General features: G+C 38.5%; 1 protein-coding gene across 1 annotated transcript in view; it reads right to left on the bottom strand.

Moving 5' to 3' along the window:
* Positions 1–22,883, bottom strand: part of MYO3A (myosin IIIA) — a 240,290-nt gene that overhangs the window by 168,316 nt on the left and 49,091 nt on the right. Inside the window, exons 7-10 of the mRNA XM_048219508.2 lie at positions 11,888–11,964; positions 8,728–8,873; positions 6,092–6,157; positions 2,877–3,032 (exon numbers count right to left, since the gene is read on the bottom strand). Of these exons, the coding sequence (XP_048075465.2) occupies positions 2,877–3,032; positions 6,092–6,157; positions 8,728–8,873; positions 11,888–11,964 (445 nt within the window). The remainder of the gene's footprint in view (positions 1–2,876; positions 3,033–6,091; positions 6,158–8,727; positions 8,874–11,887; positions 11,965–22,883) is intronic.

The raw sequence follows: 22,883 nt of genomic DNA, 5'->3' as shown, positions 1-22,883 counted from the left end.
TTGCTGTTTGTCCACCTGCTCTGGGAAGAATGGGATTGTGGCTGACTATGGAACTGCAGACACACAAACAAGGAAGGAAGGACATGTATGAGCCCACGGCCACCTCCTCACTGTAAACTACATGCCTCCTTCCTTCTTCTCTGTAACTCATTCCACTCACAACGTAATGTTTCCTCACTATAGGTATGAGTTTTGTCTCTCCAGCAAGGCTGTAAACTCATATAGGCAAGCCCTATTACCTCCAGAGATGTCTACCGTCATTACTCTGTCTACTCATGTGAATAAGGCCTGGGCTTAGGGATCAGGATTTGAATTCCTGCTACGTCATTCATTACCTGTGCAGCCTTGTATAAGTTAATTAGTTAATCTGCAAACTTTGGTTCTTCTCAGTTGTAAAAATGGAGTGTACTAGAACACCTCGCTCAGGGATGTTGTAGAATACATGAGATAATATAAAGTCTTAACAATGTCTGGCACACAGTGAGGCAATAAACAAATAGGAATGAAACATGTAACCCCTGACAGGAATTCAAATAGAATCACCTTTTAAGTCATGCACTATTTTCTACTCACTTCTCCTAACTTAGCCCTTAAATGTGATATGCTCCTTAAATGAAACTAATAGAATTCTCAAGAATAACCTGAAACTACAAAAGACTACTCTTTGACTTGGCACTGTCTCTAGGAATTCATCTTAAGTAGATAAGAGATCCATGTGCAGCTCTGTTCATTATAATGTTACTTATTAGAGATAGAAACAATTAGTAACAACCTAAATATCTAATAATAGGAGATTATTTAAATTAATCACTGAATAGTCAAGCAAGGTAATGCTTGCAGCAATTAAAAAAATCTCTCGTAGAATGATATGAATGACGTGCATTTAATGACATGGATATTCACTGTTTAGTGGAAAAAAGCAGGTTCCAACACATAGATCAATGGAAGAGGATAGAGAGCCCAGAAAAAAACCCTATTCTTCTATGAACAATTAATCTATGAAAAAGGAGGCAAGAATATATAATGGGGTAAAGACAGTTTCTTCAGTGGTGTTGGGAAGGCTGGGCAGCTACATTTAAAGAATGAAACTGGACCACTTTCTTACACAAAAATAAACTCAAGATGGATTAAGACCTAAATGTGAGACCTGAAACCATAAAACTAAAAGACAACACAAGCGGTAGTCTCTTGAACATTGGCCTTAGCAACATTATTTATGGATATGTTTCTTCAGGCGAGGAAAACAAAAGCAGAAATAAACTATCGGGATTACATCAAAATAAAAAGCTTTTGCAAAACAAAGGAGGCCATCAACAAAATGAAAACGCAACCTACTGAATGGGAAAAGATATGTGCAAATGATATATCCAATAAGGGATTTAATATCCAAAATAAATAAAGAACTTATACCACCCAACGCTAACAAATAATCTGATTAAAAATGGGAAGACTTGAATAGACATTTTTCCAAAGATATACAGATGGCCAACAGACACATGAAAAGATGTTCAAGATCCCTAATCAACAGGGAAATGCAAATCAAAACCACAATGAGATATCACCTCACACCTGTCAGAAAGGCTAGTGGCAAAAAGACAAGAAATAATAAATGTTGGCAAGGATGTAGAAAAAAGGGACAGCTCACACACTGTTGGTGGGAATGTAAGCTGGTGCAGCTACTGTGCAAAACAGTATGGAGATTTCTCAAAAAATATAAAATAGCAATACCATACAATCCAGTAATTCCACTAGCAGCTATTTACCCAAAGAAAAGGAAAACACTAATTTGAAAAGATATATGCACCCCTGTGTTCACTGTGGCAGCATTTATAATAGTCAAGATACGGACACAACCCAAGTGTCTATGGAAAGGTGAATGGGTAAAGAAGATGTGATATATTGTGATACACACACACACACACACACACACACACACAACAGAATATTACTCAGCCATAAAAAGAATGAGATCTTGCCGTTTGAACAACACGGATGGACCTAGAGGATATTATGCTAGGTAAAACAAACCCAACAGAGAGAGACAAATATTCTATCATTTCACTTATATGTGGAATCTAAAAAACAAAACAAATAAACAAATAAAAAAAACCCCAAAACAGACTCATAAATACAGAGAACAAACTGGTGGTTGCCAGAGGGGAGAGAGCACGGGGGGATGGGTGAAATAGGTGATGGGGATTACAAAGAAAAAAAAAAGCAGGCTCCAGAACACATATAAATATTATTCTAATTTTTTAAAAATATATATCCATTCATAAGATACTTAAAGGTTACAGATTAAAATGTTATATGTGATTGATTTTATTATATACTTCTCTATATCTTCTAAATCCCCCGAAATAAACATACATACTATCTATAATAAGTAAAAAGCATATTCAATATTACATAAACTATACATAGTAGATTATGAGAAACCCAAATAGGAAGTAGGAGTAATGATATTTAAAATGATTTCTGAATACAGTTCAGCCAGAAGAAATGATACCAAGAAATAACACTTATCAGGGAGTCTTTCAAGGTTTATGTTTTTTTAAATCTCAAATGTAAGATACCTTAACTTTACAGAAGAGCAGAAAACACAAGAAAATACATGCCAATACTAATCATCTACTGAAGTTTACATTCTTTAGTCTGATGAAGCTGTTTAGAAAATGCTGCAAGCAATGCTACCAGTATTGGGATGCAACTCAACATGTGAATTCACTTTTCATGCAAGTATCCCCTTATCTCGGAACCACAGTGAACTATCTTAAACGAGTTCTTTTCTTACCTTCACAACTACTGCATTATAAAACTGTTCAGCATTGTTAAATGAAGTTTGGACTTTGCGAATGAAGATATTATTTGATTACCTGGCCTTTTCTGTGCCTCCCATGCCTTGATGAATGTCGATGAATTCCATGAGTTGTTTTTGCAACATCACATCTTTGCCCTCAATTTGAGTAATGAATTTATGCTGTAAAAGATCTGACACTGTTGGACGCTTTTCATAATCTTTAGTCAAGCACCTGCACCGGCAAATAAAAAAGAGAGAGAGAGTCAGAGACAGAGACAGAGACAGAGAGAAAGAAAGAAAGAGCAAACATGTAATTACTAGATAAGTTCGAGGTTTGACATTATTATTCATATTCCTAAAAACTACTGAAACACAAGAGAGCAATGCTTCTCACAAATGTTCGTCCTGGGAAGCATATCTCAAGAATGTTGGCCTGCGATATGATGAAATGCATGTCTGTGAAAGTGGGCACATCTGTGAGCAATGCCATGTAGCCTCAGCAACTCCCGACCAAGCAGGACTGCCTAGGGCCCCAGCAAGCATGCTGGCGTAGTGGTGATTAAATGCGGTCTGCCTGCTGTCTCCTTTACAAGCCAGCAGCTAAAGAATGAAGCATCGTAGTCATTACAGTTTGAAAGCTTATCTAAAATTAAAAGTGACTTTTCCGTTGCCCTCCCCTAATGCTTTTAAAGGCTTCTCCATTGGTCTCTTTCTTGCTGCGTGATAAAACTGTTAAACTAACGCGCTGGGGATGTTTAAATTCCCCATCACTGGACAGTTCTGGAGGTCTATACGTAGAGCAGATGTACTAAAGCACGCTACACCTCTTGGTAGGTTCAACGAGATCGTAGCATGAAAAAGGATAAAGTTAGTGAGGACACTTCAAACAGCTTCACAGGGCGGACATTTGAACAATCGGGACACTGAATCAGTCATGAGAGCTGTCTTCAAATATTCGGAAGAGGGATTAGACCGGTTTTCACTGGTCACAAGAGACAAAGAACCCAGGATCAATTCGTGGAATTAAGAGAGAAAGAGACTTCAGGGCAGCATAAGAAAGAACTTTTCAACAGTGAGGCTTACCAGAGTTAGAATGGGCTGTACTGGGTAGGATCACCTTTATTAGGGATGAGGACATCCTGATGGGATGGCCACTCTTACGCTCTGGATATAGTTTGGGCTGTATCCATTTCCAGGACCCTTCCCATCCTGAGATTCAGAGGATCTGTGCTTGTGAGACAACTGCTCAGAGGTGGGCTGACACTTGGCGACACAGAAAAAAAAGAAAAAAAAAAAAAGAGGAAGAAGCAGCCCATGCCTTGACTTGGGCAGTGGCATTTCTTTCTTTCTTTTTTTTTTTTTTAAGATTTTATTTATTTATTCAACAGAGATAGACAGCCAGCGAGAGAGAGAACACAAGCAGGGGGAGTGGGAGAGGAAGAAGTAGGCTCACAGCGGAAGAGCCCGATGTGGGGCTCGATCCCACAACGCCGGGATCACGCCCTGAGCCGAAGGCAGACGCTTAACCACTGTGCCACCCAGGCGCCCCGGCAGTGGCATTTCTAATCTGTACTGTTATTCCTCCTGGGATGATGATTTGGCAATTTATTTTCCCGGGCTTAACCAGTAACGGATTTCCCAAGGATGGTAAAATAAGCTAAGGAGTCAGGATGATGATACCTGAACGTAAGAACGAGTACTCTTCCTGATCATTTAGTTCAACAGAATGCATCCATTTCTGACATCTGTAGCACCTGCTCAATGGATTGAGTGCAGTCACATATGAAATTCTTTGATCCCACTAACACTGTATCAAATAGCTGGTATGAACCTGGCACGCTGCTGGACAGTGGCATTACAGGGACAAGGGAGGCATGTCAGGTGCTCCGCAGTTACTGTCTCACTGGGAAGAGAGGCATCTAAATGGGTGTTCCCAGCAGAAGAGGAACCAAAAGCAGCAACAGCACACAGGGCAGAAGGCTATCAGGAAAGGCTTTTCGGAGGTGAAACCGTGTGAAATGTGTCAAAGTCACCAAGTTCCACTGAGGATCTGTGTGGAAAGACCACAGACGTGGGGCACAACTACAAATTATGGGAAGCCCTTTGCAGTTACCAGTGATTCTCCCAGGAGATGTGTGACGTTTGACTGCCCTTTATCAAATATTCCATAGAGCACAGTCCATACTCAGTAACAGATGCTCGTGTGAAATCTAGGGAACAAAATGGACTATCAATCCTTGGGTTTTCACACCCCTCAAATCTAAGCCTCTTGTCTTCATAGGAATAAAGGAATAAGGAGATATTCTTGGTAGAAAAACCAATAATTGTGGTATATGTATGACTGATTCCTCCACTTTCTTTGCCCTTTCTACATTTTCTGAGTGGTGTCTAACATACATTATCTTTTTTTTTTAAGATTTTATTTATTTAAGAGAGAGAGAGTGAGCATGAGCAGGGGGAGCAGCAGAAGCAGAGCGAGAAGCAGGCTCCCCGCTGAGCAAGGAACCTGACTTGGGACTCAATCCCAGGACCCTGGGATCATGACCTGAGCCGAGAGCAGAGGCTTAACCAACTGAGCCACCCAGGCACCCCTGACATATGTAATCTTAATGTCCCCTGTCTCCCATTTACAACCTGCGGTCATCCCTTACCTTATTTATTATTATTATTATTATCATTATTATTATTATTATTGTTTATGGTGAGGACATAGTAAGATTGTGAAAACAGGTTTGTGGGGCAGATACTCAGAAACTGTTGACTCATATCTTCCAGTCGATTGTCCAGAGCTGCTGCACTTGTGCTAAATATTCGTCAAATTAAAAATATTCACTGAATTTCAAATACATAAGCATTTTATCGATACAATTATGTGATTCACCGACTGCAATGAAAATTGCCTGACTGCAACAGAAATGAGTGATACAGACAGACGAAGGGTTAAAAATAGCACACTGAACCCATGGTGGGTGAGGAGGTGGGAGATGGGAGGGCGTAGCTTACAAAAGGCAGGTGGACGGAAGGATGTGTTCATGGGCCATGAAGCAATCTTAGAAGCATAGCTGTCTTTAAGCAAATGAACATGACCCTAAGATCGTTATTTGAGCAATAATGGATTCACTGAACATTCAGAAGATAGTAAAAATGCTGGTTTTGAAGACAATCACAGAAACCCTCTGGGGTTGTTTAATAGATAAGAAATAAGGAGGAGATTCAGAAGTGTTACAAAAGGCACATTTCAAAGTTCTAGCAGGATGGTATCTTTTTTTAAAAGACTCTACCGTTACTCACTTGCTGATGAAGTCATTGAATTCTGCTGACCATATCTCAGGCTGCCTTAGTTTGGGGGGTGGGTTCCTGGAAAAAGAAGAATCAAGGTTGGATTGTGCACATTGGTCAGTCAGTGCAAAATCAGAGCTGGACAGACAACAGCACAAGTGTGATCAGAGGTTCTGCCAGCCATAATCAAGCATGACCACAATTTCCCGATTCAAAGACAGATAATTAGTTATTAATCATTCTTCATATAAAATGACAGCTTCCTTGTTTCTCAGAAAGCACTTAATATAGGACCCAATTTTTCTGATAATTTTTTTTCTTTTAAGGAATCTTTTTGCTTTTACTTGAGTGCCCCAGGGGGAAACATCAATACTTGGCAAAACAGAAACAGCAAAAACTGGGGAATGAATGAATGAATGAACGAATGAACGTATGTATGTATGTATTTATTTATTTTACTTTGAATCCTGCAGAAGCCTCTGAGGAATATCCAGGGTACAGAGGTGATCTGAAAGGTGTGTCATTCAGAATACGAGGGAAACTAGCAGCAGGGGCCCAGCCGAATGCTGTCAGGCATCGTTCTGTTGTTGCTGGAAACAAGGTTATGAAAGTAAGGAACTGGAAAATATGATTAGCTGGAAAGCTCTGAATGCCACTTAAAAGATTGTGTTATTAGTTGCCCTTATTTTTAGGCCAAACAAATCTTGTTCTTCTTTGGCATGTTCATGAATACAAAGGCACATCCCTTGGAAATGAAGCTGATCTAAGTCTGTAATCAAGCAGCATTGATCAACCATGATGGCTGAATTTGCTGAAATACTGCTTTCCACTAATCCTAACAGCTCTTTGTTTTCATTAGTGGGATGGAAACACTTTGTCTTCCGTTCTGCATTACTCCTTAAATAGCTTATAATGAAATTAGTGTACAGTTTGTAAAGGCTCATTAAAGAAAAGTGCAGCCACTCATCTACCCTCGATCACGCCTAGAGCTCACTGTACAATTCTTAGGACTGTTTGAAGGTTGCTGATTTGCACATTAAAAGAAGTAATTCTCTTCCCCAGTAGTCTTGCTTTGTTTCTCGTCCTCCTGAAAATTTCCTTTCTAAGAGATTTATTGGCTTGCTTTGAGTATAACAAAGTTTTGATGATTTTAGAACACTCAGAACAGGGTAGCTTTTCAAATCCCTTTTTTTTTTTCTAATTATTTCTACAGTTAGTGTTCTAAGACCTTAATGCTAGAGATATACTGGTGGCAGAAGTAAGAAGAAATAAGCAAGAGGATTCAGTTTCCAGAAGCACCTTGCTCACAGGTCCAAGAAACATCAATGGGGTCATTCCTTGTCCATTTGGCATCATCACCAAGAAAAACAACATCCCGCTAACTCTGGTATTTTAAGCCATAATTAAAATGGCTCAGGGAGTACATTCAGCTTACAGACTGAGTGACAGTAGGAATTAGGAAACGTAGATTTTTTTCTGTTTTCCTCAAATTTAATGCAATGTCTTAGACCTGATATAGGGCAGGTTTTCTGTTCTTTTCTGTAATCATATTTCCCCACTTATCAAATTAGCAGCATATTTTACAAATAACTAGACCTGAGACAGACATCGAAATTGTTATGTAAAGGATGATAAAAGCATAATTCAGAACATATATATCAGACAGGAAGTTCAAAGATAAGATGAAAAATACATTCAAATTCTTTGGTCTTCTAACTAATTTAAATACATGCTAAATATTCCAAATGGATCCATTTAGACATGAATATAATATATTGGCATTATTTCTTTAGGACTGGAGAACTGTCCCCCAGGGCTTTGTTTATGATTCTATGTACTATAGGCACTAGGATGACAAAATTTGTTTAATAAAACTATATAACTTACCACCCTACCACTGCCCTGGACCCCGTCACCCCAGGCCCTGGGGGTGCATTCCACTGGGACTATGGTCCCAGGCACGATCCTTTAGACAGTCCTCAGAAGAGAGCACATGAATCATAAAAATAGGCAGTCTTTTCACATCAGTTTTCTGAAATATTCAGGAACTAACCAAAACATCTATAAATTAGTATTTAATTAGTAACAGGATAGACAGGGGAAAGTTTGTCAATATACACACTGAAGGGGAAGGGTCTACACAGATAGGAAACTGCTTTCATGGCTCCAAAGAGATTATTCTAAGTTTACTGTTTTATATGAATATGTTCAAATACTAACATATTTAAAGCCATTGCTATTGTATCAGTAAATTTTGTGTGTAATTTTCTTAATAATATCATTTTAAACGTCCAAAGAGAAGTCTTAGCAAGTAGTAAAAAAAAATCATGGGCTTGATAGAGTGAAGCAAAGTCAATCACGGAGGCACCGACTGTGGACCAGGGCCTTACTGACAAATTTGAGAGTGGATAAAGAGTGGGAGGAACTGCTGCTCTTAGAGCTCAAATCCTTGCAAAAGGAAGACACACTGAGCATCAAGAGAAAGCTGTTACTTAAACCAGGGAAATGAAGCCGCTGAATAAATATAGTGTCTCAGAAGAGGCAGAAAGATATTCCAGGCCACTGTGCTGACATATATTGAATATTTCCCTGATGAGCGCCCACTGGCTGGAGGAAGAAAGACAAATACTCCGTATTAGTCCTCTGACCTTGGTATTTTGAAGAGCGCTCTCATGGGATGCAGGTCAGCTAGTGGAGGATCTCCATCCCCTAGCTCAATGGCTGTGATCCCCAGGGACCATGTGTCACACCTGGCATCATAAGTGGTATCCAATTGCTGTTCACATGCAATCACCTAGCAGAAAATGAAAAAAAAAAAAGGAGGTGAAGTTTGTGACTTTAGCAAGCATTGTAGCCAAAGCAAGCATAAAAGTCCCAAGTTTTGTATTAAACATTCATGTGACAAATATTCACAGAAGTTTTAGTCATAATAGCCCCAACGTGGACCCAAGGTGGAAACAACCCAAATGTCCATCAACTTGGTGATGGATGAACAAAAATTGTGTAAACATAAAATGGAATATTATTCAGCCATCAAAAGGAACAGACTATTGATATAAGTTACAACATGCATAAACACGAAGAGAAAGAAGCCAGACACAAAGGCCACATATTGTATGATTCCATATACATGAAATGCCCAGAATAGGCAATTCCATAGACAAAAAGCTGATTAGAGTTTGCCTAGTGTAGGAAACTCGGAAAGAGATGGGGAGTGACTATTAACGAGTAAGGGGTTTATTTTAGGGGGAAAGAAAATGCTCTAAAATTAGACCGTGATGATGGATGCACAACCCCGTGAACATACACCTAAAAATCATTAAATTGTACATATCAAATGAGTTAATTCTTTGATATAGGAATTATATCTCCATAAAGCTGTTAAAAATTAAAAAACACATTCATAATAAATTTTCTGTTCTGTTTTGTCTCTTTGTCTTCCTTAGTATAAAAATATATTTTGCCCCACCAATTTTTTTCATTACTTTATGACTTCATACATGTGGTCTAGAAATATCTTGCCAAAGGCTGGGTGAATTTATGCTCCAATTTGCCTAAGACATCCTTAGTTTATGCTTTCCTGGAGTTATTATAAACACCATCCCCTTTTTCTCTGCAAAGTGTCATGGTTTGTAAAACTGATATGGTCACCTACCACGGTCACTATTTCCCTTGTCCCTTTCATCCTGACACATGCAGACTCTAGTCTGGGAAGGACAATTTTATGTAACCAACAAATGCTACCTCTGAACTAGAATTTAAATTAAAAATGTCAAATAGAGAATTTCACTGTTCATCTGATAATTGAACAATCTTGCCTCTAAGGCCCTAAAAACACTGAAATAATTCTATACCATTAGTTACGGAGAATACATTAAATTTTATTTACCTTGCTGCTTTCTAAATCTAAGAAATTTGTCATTAATAACATAGAGCTGGTACATATGCCATGCCTTCACGAGCTAGAGAGCTGGTTATTCAAAATATATATACTTCAACAATTCTAGATAAGCGGAAATTTATTGAAATACTGCCAATCATTAGTAAGTTGGCAAATGTTTATTGCAGAAAAATAAGTATAATATGCACAAAATCTGGAACATACACATATTTACACGACAGCTTGAAAAGACCACAGTGAAACTTTCTTCTTTAGGTAACATCCACTGGTTTGTTAAGCAGAAAAGTACTTTCAAACCCAGTTTGTGCTATTAGAGGCTTACTAATAAATAATGACTTTCAGTAAAATGACAGTCTGGTAATTGCATATTAAGGAGTGTCAATTTTAATTATTAACTCATTTAATACTATGGTAATTAAATTTTAGGTAGATAAAAATATTTTCTTTTACTCAGAGACTGGTTCCAAGATCTAATCAAAATTGCTTTTTTAATAAAAGCAAACTTAAACACATAACAATGGCTTTGTTACTCTAACACAGAAAATATAAAGCTAGGCTATTAATTATTTAATATTAATCAAGTAATAACACAATTATTACATATTATAGTACTTATATTATTAATATACATAAATAAGCTGCACTGTTTAATATTATCCCTGTATTTTATTAATTTCTCACATTTAAATTTTTTCCATAAGCTTTTAAAACACTAGTAATATATCAGAACAAACTGAAGAAACTCTCGCTTGAGATTCTCTTATTCAATTTTGGTTTTGTTTATATGACTATACTTCCTATTTTTGTTCCAAGAGTACACCCTGTTTAAAAGTTTTTGTATCCGGGGCACCTGGCTGGCTCAGTTGGTTAAGCATCTGCCTTCGTTCGGCTCAGATCATGATCCCAGGGTCCTGGGATCCAGCCCCACGTAGGGCTCCCTGCTCAGAGGGGGGTCTGCTTCTCCCGCTGCCTCTGCCTGCTGTTCCCATTTGTTCTCTCTCTCTCTAATAAATAAATGAAATCTTTAAAAAAAGTTTTTGAATCCATTGGAGTTTTTAAAAGATTCTTAAGATAATGTATCCTTTCTCTATGTTATGTTTTATAATCCATTTACATTTCACTTTTTGCAAGTGCTAATTAAATTAGTATTAAAATAGAAGCAGCACACAAGGGTTGAATCCCCAAACACATTTCATTCTAAGATTTTGCAATATTAGCATAGTATTTGAACCACTTCCCTCCTTTCTCTCCCTGGAAAATGGTAAATAAATAGCAGAACCTTTCCCAGGGGTTGAAGAGAGATTTTCGAACCTAAGTGTTCTTTACTGATAAACATAATTAAAAAGATTAAAGGCATTAACAGTGGCTGTGGAGAGAAGATGGGATTCTAGAAAACTTTTTCCCTCAGCAATTTTGGCAGTTTATCCACAACTTCCCAAAGGTAATGGTTTGAAAAGGGTCTGCCCAAGCTGAGCATTGCCCCCAAGCAGGACTGACTCAATGTAGGAACCTGTGATACAGGTTAATCAGCGAAAATCTGATCTTAAACAGAGGCTAGGGATTTCATAATATTTCTACTATAATGTAAAACCAGAATCTAAATATCAATAATATAGATACATGCTGGGACTAAAAGCAAATTTACTAGAAAATTAAGGCTGCAAGCTGTGTCTCTTTACCTCATCTGATTCATTCATTCAAGCCTTCATTTACTCATATGCTCATTCACCGTCCATGTATTGAGCACCTCCCACGTTCCTTCTCACACATGCAAAAATTTTGCATAAAAACAACACAACTGACATTTTCTTCTAGTACCTTCCAAAACATATGGAGATAGAGTATGTATGAAAAGGAAAGCCAGGAAAGATCAAATATTACATTTGCCCCTCTCAAAACTATCTGACCTCAGGAGCCATCCAAAATGGCGTTCCTACGGATGTATTCCGACGGTACCGAGTACTGGTGAGCTGTGCAGACACACCTGAAAGAAAGACACAAGACTTCAATTCTTGTATTAACTACTCATGCAAAGAGACTACAATCGCAGCAAATTTGCTTACAAACTATTAAAATTCTGTTCCCTTAATGCTGCCATGGGACTTGAACTTCACATTAAAATATCCTAAGTCAGGATTTCATCATAGCCAAAATATAGAATGGTCCTCTAATTTTCTGTTTCTCATAACCAAACGTCTCCATCTTAAATGCACCATTTCAAATTTTATTCCCCTATGCTGACAGTTAATCTGCTCCTGATCATACTAATCTCTAGTTTTTGAGCTTCTACATTTTTAACTGTCTGTATTACATACTTTGGCATATAATTGTTACTTGAATGATATGCCTCCTCCCCTCCCTCTTCCTTCCTCTGCCCACTACCAAAGTCTGGTGAATTTGAGAATATTTCTATGGTGGTATGCACATAGTAGGTTATTTGTGAATATGAATAATATTATTTTCCATCACATGGAAACTTTGGACAAATCCCATCTGTCTAGAAGTTTCAAATTAACAGCACTTATTTAATACAACAATACAAATACAATCAGTTCTTTCCTTTAGAGAGATTAAAGAAGGAAGGACTACAATGAAGAGGTGTAACCAAATATTTCAATCATGTCATCCCATAAATTACACCTGGTTAGTAACATATAATCATAATTGACCCTTACAAAAATTAGGAGTAAAGTCTGTCCTCGCATTTCACGTTTCTGTTCCTCATGTAGGCAGACCTGGGTACCTCTAGCTGTCCAGTGCTCTTCCCTTGACCTGTTCTGAACTTGATGGGTTACACCCAAACCATGGGCTTCCACTCCCTGATATCCGTTTTGAAGATTTTATTTATTTTAGAGAGAGAGAGGGGAGGAGGGAGAGGGGCAGAGGGAGAGAATCTCCAGCAGACTCTGTTTTGAGCACAGAACCCAATGCAGGACTTGATCTTACCACCCTGAGATCATGACCTGAGCTGAAACCAAGAGTCGGACGCTTAACCAACTGAGTGACCCCTGATTGCCCTGTTTCGAAAAGTACCTCCCAGGTGTCACACTTATTTTAGGCTCCACCTATTTATAAGTCAAGTAGGACAAAGGTATTAAGTAAGATTTAAACTTGGATACATTTGATTCTTCCAAGTTGGCATTTGACATTTATCATGAAACTCAATGGCCATATCCAGCCAAAAGGGTATTTTGATGATGGAAATATGCTTAAATATTGGTGGAATATACTTGGGCAGAGGGATATGTTTCACCTCCATTTAAGTGCATCTCACAAAGACCTAACCTATTCCACCAATGTATAAATCCTGTCCTAAACAGAATCTTCATCTACGGCTTTCAAGTTTTGCCTTTGAAAAAGTTAATTATTTGACAGAAAAAAAATATCCTCACTAAATAATTTTTTCAAATTCAAGGAAGATTTTCTAATTTGTGCTTGAAGATTATCCCTTAAATATTTTCTAACAGTAAATCTGAAGAAAGAGCATCATCACTTAACAGCACATTTCTCCAGAATATACCCTCTACCTCCACCTCTACTCCAGGCATCTTAACCTTCAGCAAAATTAAATTTAAATCTAAATATTTCATATTGTGTTTTTCCAGAAATTAAAAGAAGTGATTAAGCTTAGATTTTATAATAGTATCAGAGTATTGTAATTTATTTATGTAAGTGGGAAAACCAAATGGATTTTTTAAAAAAGATTTTATTTTTTTATTTAAGAGAGAGAGTACGTACGCGTGCGAGCATGAGTGGGGGGAAGGGGAGGGGGAGAGGGAGAGGGACAAGCAGATTCCCTGCTGAGCGTGGAGCCAGATACAGCCCAATCCCAGGACCCTGAGATCAGGAAGTCAGAAGCTTAACCAACTGAGCCACCCAGATGACCCACAAATGGATGTTAAAATCAATTCAATTTAAAATTGATTCTAAATTTACTAAGATTTATTCTAAGGGTTTCTATTTATTTATTTAAATTTACATTATACTTGATCCTTGTTGAATGTTTTTGTCTCACTTTCATAAAGATAGTTGAGGAATTCAAATGTCATTTAACTGAAATGTAAAGGGAAAGGGGAAAAAAACCACAACCAAGTAATAAAAAAAATCAAAAGTTTTGCTCTGGGCAGGGAAATGACCTTTTAGAGTAATCATGTGATATTTTTATTCTCTTTTTGAATATGAAGAAAAGATTATGTCACTCGAGTTGACATTTCTTAGCAAGTAGTCATGTCCTGGTGCCTGAATTTATAACCATGGATCGTTGGAAAGGACCTTCCTGCCACACTCCACAGGAAATAAATATGCATGGAAAGATACCGGAAAAAAGTTTTTTAGGGTGTGATATGTGACCCAAGGTAGTCCATTCAGATTCTTTTCCTTGGAAATGTGAATCTTGAGTGGAGTGGACACTTGGGTTGGGGGATGGTAATTAGACCTGAGTCATCCCATGGCAGCGCTCTAAGGATGGGTCCAGGTGATGCTGCTCCTGAGGACCAGGGCTGCCACAGCCCTATTCTTAGGAGGCCAGATGGCCCAGCTTCTTTCTCCCTTGACTTTGTAAGCCTGTCACTGTTGTTTTCAGTATCCTTGCATGAGTTGGTCAGAGTTAGTTTCTGTTGCTTACAACCAAGGAACTCTAACTCTAATACAAGACCCAAATGATTTTACAGATAAAGGAGCAAATAAATAAGGGTAATAGTCAATAATAAGTTTACAAAGTCTAAGAATCATTAGGTTTTATATTAATATAAGATTGTAGTACATTTATATGTTACTATGAGATTAAGAATTTTCTAGGGGCAAACGTTTGGCCTCCGAACTCTTTAATCACACATCCCGAAGAAGAAGAAACTTTTGCGCAAGCATACTCAATAGAGATATAGCTCTAGATATTCTCCATATATTTACTACTATATTAATTAATGCATTCTGAAGCACATAAAGATAATTAAAAAGGATGAGATTAAATAATAACTGTATTATTACTATGTCATAATTAGATATGAAAATTTTTTTCTGCATCCCAATGATGCCTTGCAAGCACCCCGGTATTGATGCTGCCTTCAAAGACCACTGGTCAGAATGTGGGGCTAATGAATTACAATGATCTTGGGGTCTCAAATATCATTTAGTGGCTTTTGGGATCCTGCAGAATGTTTTACACCTGGTTCCCATATGTCAAAAAGACACTGTAAAACTATAAACTGTATGGAAACAAGAAAAATGTAGCCCAGAATATGAAGAAGGAAAAACAAAAAGTCTCAAATAAATGGAAAAGGAGCAATGCCACTAGGTAAAATAAGAAACCCTTGAGTCAGGGGCCCTGGGTGGCTCTGTTGGGTGAAGCGTCTACCTTTAGTTCAGGTCATGATCCCAGGGTCCTGGGATAGAGCCCCACAGCAGGCTCTCTGCTCAGCGGGAAGCCTGCTTCTCCCTCTCCCCCAGGACCCCCCCCCACTTAAATAAAATCTTTAAAAAAAAAGAAACCCTTGAGTCTGAAAATCTGGATGATTTTCAGATTAAAAACAAGACACATACCCAACTATAAAAGAGTGACAGAAGAAGGCATTTGCCAAATTTCATGCATGTGTTGAATGTTTCTCTGCAATTGTCCTTAAACCTCAACATCATTTTACCAACGCAACCAAATAGCTTTGGAGCTAGAAGGCAACTTAACGGTCATAAAGTCTAACGTGTTCATTTTCAGGTTAGTAAACTTCAGCTGGAGAGAAAAGTAAGTTTCCTGAGGACAAATGGCATTTTTATTTGATATGAATTCTCACAAGAAAAGTAGCTAAGGAGGTAGAAAAATGCAAAATTCTATTAAAAACAATTGCCATAAATTACTTTATAAGGCAACAGGAATCCAAATTATGAGTTCAGGAGCCCTAGGAAGTAAAGAAGATTGGGAAAATCATCCTGTCCAGAGAGGAAATAATGGAAAAAGTCACCAAAGTAGACAGTTATGTAAGCATCTCAAGGGAGAAGATGCTAAAAGGTTGGAAAATTCCAGGCAGAAAGTTGGGATAGTGAGAGGCTATTGGAAGGAACAGGAGGCCAGAGGGAGATCAGGGCTGAACAGAAAACAGGCTAGACGAGAAAACAATAATCCGTTCAAAGTTGAAGCCACGGGAACATTAAGGAGGTGTATGTTAATGACTCTGTAGCCCTTTGCTTTGATTATATTGGAATTCTCATGCTTTTTGAGGTTCTTCCAATAAGGCTTCCTGGGCTGCTTGAAGGTTGTACAGCAACTCTGTTCTCTATTGCTTAAGTCCTGTTTCCAGGGAGAAAACTGTGTCAAGAGGTCTCTGAGGGCCTTAGGGAGTTAGAACAAACATTAAATATGTGGTTTCCTATGTGGTTCCAACAGACCAGACAACTTCAGGAAACTTGATTTGCTATCACCATACCGCAAAACCCCTGGCATCTAAAGAGGGCAAAGGGAAGAGCGTGGGATTTTGTTGTTGTTGCTAAGAACAACATACTGCAGGAATGAGAACTGAAATTCTAAAACCACAGATTTTTTTCAACAAGAAGAGGCCATAAAATTTATTATACCATCTAATATCCTCATTTTGTTGATGAAGTTAAGATAGTCTGATGATTAATCTGGACACGGTACCCAGATATTTGGTCAAACATTATTCTGGATGTTTCTGTGAAGGTGTGTTTTGGACGAAATTAACTGTGAGTGAAGCAGATTATCCTCCATACTGTGGATAAGCCTCAGTCAGTAAGCGAAGGGCCTTAACAGAACAAAGACTGACCTCCACTGGGTAAGAAGGGCTTCTGCCAGCAGACTACCTTTGGACTCAAGCTGCAACTTTTCCCTGGGTCTTCAGCCTGCCAGCATAACATTATATTTTGGAGTCACCAAGCCTCCATAGTCACATGAACCATTTCCTTAAAAGTCTGTCTCCTTCCCAGCCCCCAACCCCACCCACCACATCCTGTTAATTCTGTTTCTCTGGAGAACTCCGGCTGATACAGATTTTGGTACTGAGAATGGTTCTTAGAGGAGCAGAATCTTAAAGATGAGTTTTCTAAATTGGTTCTGGGGTTTCTGGAATTGGCTTTCTAATTTGGTTAGATCAGAGACATTAATGGTTCTATTGCCAGTGGTAAAGAACACTGATAGCCCATGGCATGATGTGGCAACAGAGGTACTCAAAATATCAGCACTGGAAACTTCTACTCAAACACTTACCAGAGACATGGTTCAGGGCAGTATCTTTGGACATTTTGTCAAACTAATGAATACAAGGATAGTGGCTGGTTTCTACTAATGTCGCTGGACCAAGTGAGGGGGAAAAAATGATGAGCTCAGGGATTCAAATTCCCCGCTCCAGTGCTGCACAAATGACCTGAAATCTTCTGTGTCAGCCCTGAAGGAGACTCTTCTCTCCAGTAGATGCAGAGTTGAGATTACTGAGAGCCAAACCTAGAGTCTCTTTATTAAGGGTGTGGGATAATGGTGGGACATAAACTTGGATCAGGCTGAATTTGCTGATATGGACCCACTAAGCAGAGACTTTGCATTTAATATTGCAGCTTAGAAAGTCAGAAAGGGTTGGCTGGTTGGCTCAGACATGGACCAAAAAGTTGCCCTAGTAAATGAACTTGAAATACCAGAATTGTACTGGTTTACTCTAGAGGAAGAGATTCAAAGACTTAGGAACACTGGAATGTTAGGGTAGATTGTTCATTTCAAACCTACTTACCCAACAAGGGAGCCTCCAGAAGACATGCTTTTCAACATACCTGTGAGAAACACATTTTTGAGGGGAGCCCCAGCATCCTTGAGAGCTCTATTATCACTCTTCCGTGTAGGCTAGAACTTACAACAGGAACTGCTGCCACTGAATTAGGAAAGCTAAGTGCAGCGGGAGTAACTGGATCACAGAGTGGCAGGGGCCAACTGGCGGACCTTAATGGCCAAGGGCAAGGTGGGCACGGTTATCATAATGGGCAGCAGAGACAAACCAGTAATCAGAAGTCTCTGAATTGCAAGACCTATGGTGTTGCCTAGTTGATCTTGCTGATATGAAAAGTGAAAGAGATGGGAAGCCTTCTAAATTCTTACTTTAATCTGAATAAACAAAACAGTTCTAAGTTAAATGAACAAAAGTCTAACCTGAATCATCAAAACAGTCATGGCCCCTCCATCAATCCCAAAATTTGAGCTGGTTTACAGACCCAGAACCTCTTGAATGAAGGGGAGGTCACCCCTTGAGAAAGGACCCCAGTATACTGCCAAAAATTTACACTGTTAAACTGCCTCCTAGCCTTCCCCAAAGGGACCAATGGCTTTTTACCAAGGTGACTGTGCACTGGGGAAAAGGAAATAATCAGACTTTTCTGGGATTGTAGAGGCTAGTTCTGAACTGACACTAATTCCAGGAGACCCCGAATGTCACTGTGCTCCACCAGTCAGAGAAGGCACTTAACAGAGGTCAGGTGGGCAATGAAGTTCCTTTCAGATCCATCTCACAGTGGGCCCAGGCTTTTGTTTTGTCATTGTTAGTTTAGGAGACTGGGATAAATCAATGATTCTTCATGATTTTGGGGTCACAAACTCCTTACTGAGTTTTGTGAAAGCTTTAATATTTTCTCATCAGGAAATTCATATTCACATAATGTTTCGCATATAAGGGATATCAAAAATGGTCTCCTGACATTCTCGTATTTAATATACCAAATGACGTTCAAGGTTATCTCCAGCCTTAGCTTTCAGTGAGTCTATAAGATGACACAAGGTAAGTGATTCTGTGCAACCACTACGCCTATCCATACTAATGTGATTTCCCTTGGAAATCTGTCCTCTCTCCAGTCTACCTGGCACTAGATCTTTCCCTTTTTTAAATATTCAGTTCATACCTTGTAATGGAGATCGTGTAGTGCTTTCTCTAAAGACATCAAGATCACACTGCTCCCTGCACTCTCCTTGACTTTGAACAGACAAACTATGCACCTCGAGCTGTATGTGTCACTTGATTATGTATGACTTTGTACATGTGCACATACGTATGGGACTGGACCTCAGTTAAAGAGCCGAGTACAGTTGACGCTTGAACAATGTGGGGCCTAGGAGTACCAACCGCCCACACACAGTCAAAAACATGCACAAAACTTTTGACTCTCCAAAAACTTAACTACTAGGTAGCCTGCTGTTGACTGGAAAACTTACCGATAACATAAACAGTTAATTACCACACATTTTGTATGTTGTATATATTATGTACTGTATTCGTACAACAGAGTAAGCTAGAGAAAAGAGGATGCTATTAAGAAAACCACAAGGGTGCCTGGGTGGCTCAGTTGGTTAAGTGACTGACTCTCGGTCTCTGCTCAGGTCATGATCTCGGGGTCCTAGGACTGAGCCACGCGTCAGCTCTGTGCTAAGCGTGGAGCTTCCTGGGAATTATTTCTCTCCCTCTCCCTCTGCTCTTCCTGCTTATGCTCTCTCTCTCAAATAAACAGATGCTCTCTCTCTCAAATAAACAGATTTTTTTTAAAAAAGAAAATCATAAAGCAGAAAAAATACACTTACATTACTATGCTGCATTAAAAATAACCCGTGTATAAGTGGATCTGCACAGTTCCAACCTGTGTTGTTCAAGGGCCAACTGGATACAGAATATTCCTCATTTATGGCGCACTATCATCACTGATCTCTTATTTTTTTAATACCTTTTATTCCCAATCACCTCTCCCATTGTTCTGTCTTCTGCTCCCCCACAAAAATCTTCTTTTTGCTTAAAACTTTTCAGGAATTGAAATTTTAGAGCTGCAGACTAAGATCATATCATTTTAGTCCAAAACACTTACTTTATAATAAGAACAACTGGGGGCACCTGTGTGGCTCAGTCAGTTAAGCATCAGACTCTTGATTTCTGTTCAGGTCAAAATTTCAGGGTTGTGAGGTCAAGCCCAGTGTCAGTCTCCATGCCCAGCTTAAGATTCTCCTTCTCCTGCTCCCCTCTCCCTCTCACCAAAAAAAAAAAGAAAAAAAGAAAAAGGAAGGAAGGAAGGAAGGAAGGAAGGAAGGAAGGAAGGAAGGAAGGAAGGAAGGAAGAAAGAGGAGGAAAGGCAGGCAGGCTGAGGGAGCAAAGAGGTGATTCTTAAAAAACATAAGTCCTCTTTGATTCACCTAAAGTCACCATTCCACGGAGAGGCATACTTGGTACTTTCTTAAGACTTCTACAGCTGCATTGAGGTAATTAGTTTGTTTTGATGTTGGGTAAATCCCTAGATAAAAAGTTTTCTTTTCTCTGTTACCAAATAAAAACTCTTTCAAAACATCTGAAATCCATTCTTGACTTCATAATAGAGTTTTTAGGTATACTTCATGTAATTTAATTTCAACAATTAAACACTAAAATTTTGATCAACTCTCAGAATATAGAGCAGCATGTGTCAATAAGAAAACATATTATCTAGAATATTTTGAAAAGATCTTTGTCTTTCCTTGTCCATGACCCTCTTTAAAAAAAATCTTTCTTTATTCACAGCTCCTTGCAAAATGGGATGGCTCAGGTAGGCTTGCTTATACCAAGTCAGCTCATTCCCTGGTCCTGGCTAACTGATCAAAGGAGGATATCTGACCCAGCTTGTCCACCTGAGCTCCTTCTCCTACTCCAAATTCCTTTTGCTTTGAGGTGCTAAAAATCCAGGCCAGGTTAGCTATTGGCACCGGACCCACAGATCACATAGGCTGAGAAGGCTGAGACTGCTATTTTGAGTAGCCTTGAGGGGCAACATGAAAACTCCGGAGGCTGGTCTGTGGATAACAGAGAGAACAGAGAGGAGAAATTTGGTTTCTCCAGTGAGAGAGCAGAGGCAGCAAGTGGTTGTGGTTCTTGCCTTCCATGCTTCTGCTGGTTCCAGTCCTCTGCATCCTGTTTTTCCTGTCTAGGAGATTGCCCTTTGTGTTTTACTTTTTTTGAGCTAGTCTGGTTTTCCTGTCCTTACAACTAAAAGACAGTTGACTGAGACATACAACATTACCTGTAATGTTAAATAACTTACTTCAACTTTGGAAAATGTTCAGTTCAGAATATGTAAGCCTATAGGCTCGGCTAGAACCACAAAGCTATAAAAGAAACAGTTCATTTATTCATGGTTCTGCTGTAAATAATGAAGGAATTACAAATGTCTTTTCTATCAAATAAAGGTCACCTCCCCAAAGTACAAAAATAAATTCTAGCTGAGTGAAATATTAGGGTTTTTTTTATAGGTAAGAAAATTCTAAAGCTCTGCCAACGTTTAAAAATGGTTCTTCCTCCTAATTTTTTTCCATTATTTCATTCTATAAAGCACTAACTCAAATTTTCAAGATTCATAACACCTAACCACAAACATACACACATCTATATACATATATATAATATCTTTAGACATGTATAGAAACATCTTTCTACTTCCATGCTAAATCTCCAACTCTATTTTTTGATATAATTTCAACCTTAGAGAAAAGTTGGCAAGGGAGGTACAGATAACATTTTTCCTTCACCGTTGAAAAGTAAGTAGGCCACAGGATTTCCCAGACTTTAGTGTGTGATGGCTACAAGCAAGGACATTCCCCTACATACCAACTGTACAACTAACAAGTTCAGAAGATTAACACTGATACATTTCAAACTTCATCAATTATTCCAGATGTGTCTGTCCTTAAAACAAAACGATCCAATCCAGGATCATGCGTCTAATTTTGCTGTCATATCTTTTAAGCCTCCTTCTATCTGGAGGAGTTCTTTCATCTTTCCTTCAATTTTATGACCGTGACATTTTGTAGAATGTTCCCAAATTGGGATTTGTCAAATATTCCCTCACAATACATTTTTGATGACAATATCATGGAAGTGATACTGAGGGCATCCCACTGCGTCCTACTGGATGGTGTGTGATTTTCACTTGTCCCATTACTGGTTGTGTTCACTTTGGTCAATTGATTAAGTTTTGTCTGTCAGGCTTCTGTCCTGTAAAGTTTTTTTCTTTCTTTTTCCTTTTTCTTTTCTTTTTTTTAAGATTTTATTTATTTGACAGAAAGAGAGAGAGAGAGCACAAGCAGGGGGAGCAGCAGACATGGGCCTGGATCCCAGGACCCTGGGATCATGACCTGAGCCGAAGACAAACGCTTAACTGACTGAGCCACCCAGGTGCCCCTCCCGTAAAGTTTCTGTTTTTCTTTTGTAATTATGTATTTTATGAAGTATTTTGAACAAATATCCTATCTCTAATAAAAACTTAACACACTAGTTTAGGATCCACTGAAGTTTTGGGATGAATTAATTTTTACTATGATGATTGCTAAATGATAATTTAAAAAATTTCATTATTCCTTCTGTATTTATTAGTTGGCATTCTTCTGCAAAGAAAAGCTTTTGCTTCTTTCCATTCATTTATTTATATATATGTAAGTATGCAAGTATGGATTAATAGATTTCTATCTTGTTCAATGGATTACCATCATTACTATCATTATTATCATTATTTTGATGCTCAAATTTTCCCAGATTTGCTCAGTGAGAATTCCTTTAATTTGGCTTCTGTGTCCTTTTGACATGTCTCCATTATTCTTTTAATATTTCCTTCCTTTTTGGCACATTAAGTTCCAGGTTCATCTTGTAGAGCCAATAAAAATCAGCATTTCTCCAAGAATCTTGGCTTCCTCCTAGTTGAGAATTATATTTAAAAACCAAGAGCTAGGTGCTTGATGGGCTTGCTCTCAGGGCATCAATGTTTGCTAGTCCTCTCAGTGGAAATGGCTAAGTAACATGTACACATACACACACACACACACACACACACACACACACACACACTCTACTTGCACATTCCATTATATTTATTTTTATATTTGTCTCTATATATTGAAAACCATGAGTTCACACTGATACC

Source organism: Ursus arctos, unplaced genomic scaffold (assembly GCF_023065955.2).
Source record: "Ursus arctos isolate Adak ecotype North America unplaced genomic scaffold, UrsArc2.0 scaffold_30, whole genome shotgun sequence".
In the NCBI taxonomy this organism is placed as follows: Eukaryota; Metazoa; Chordata; class Mammalia; order Carnivora; family Ursidae; genus Ursus; species Ursus arctos.
This window is presented reverse-complemented; position numbering and strand designations above follow the sequence as displayed.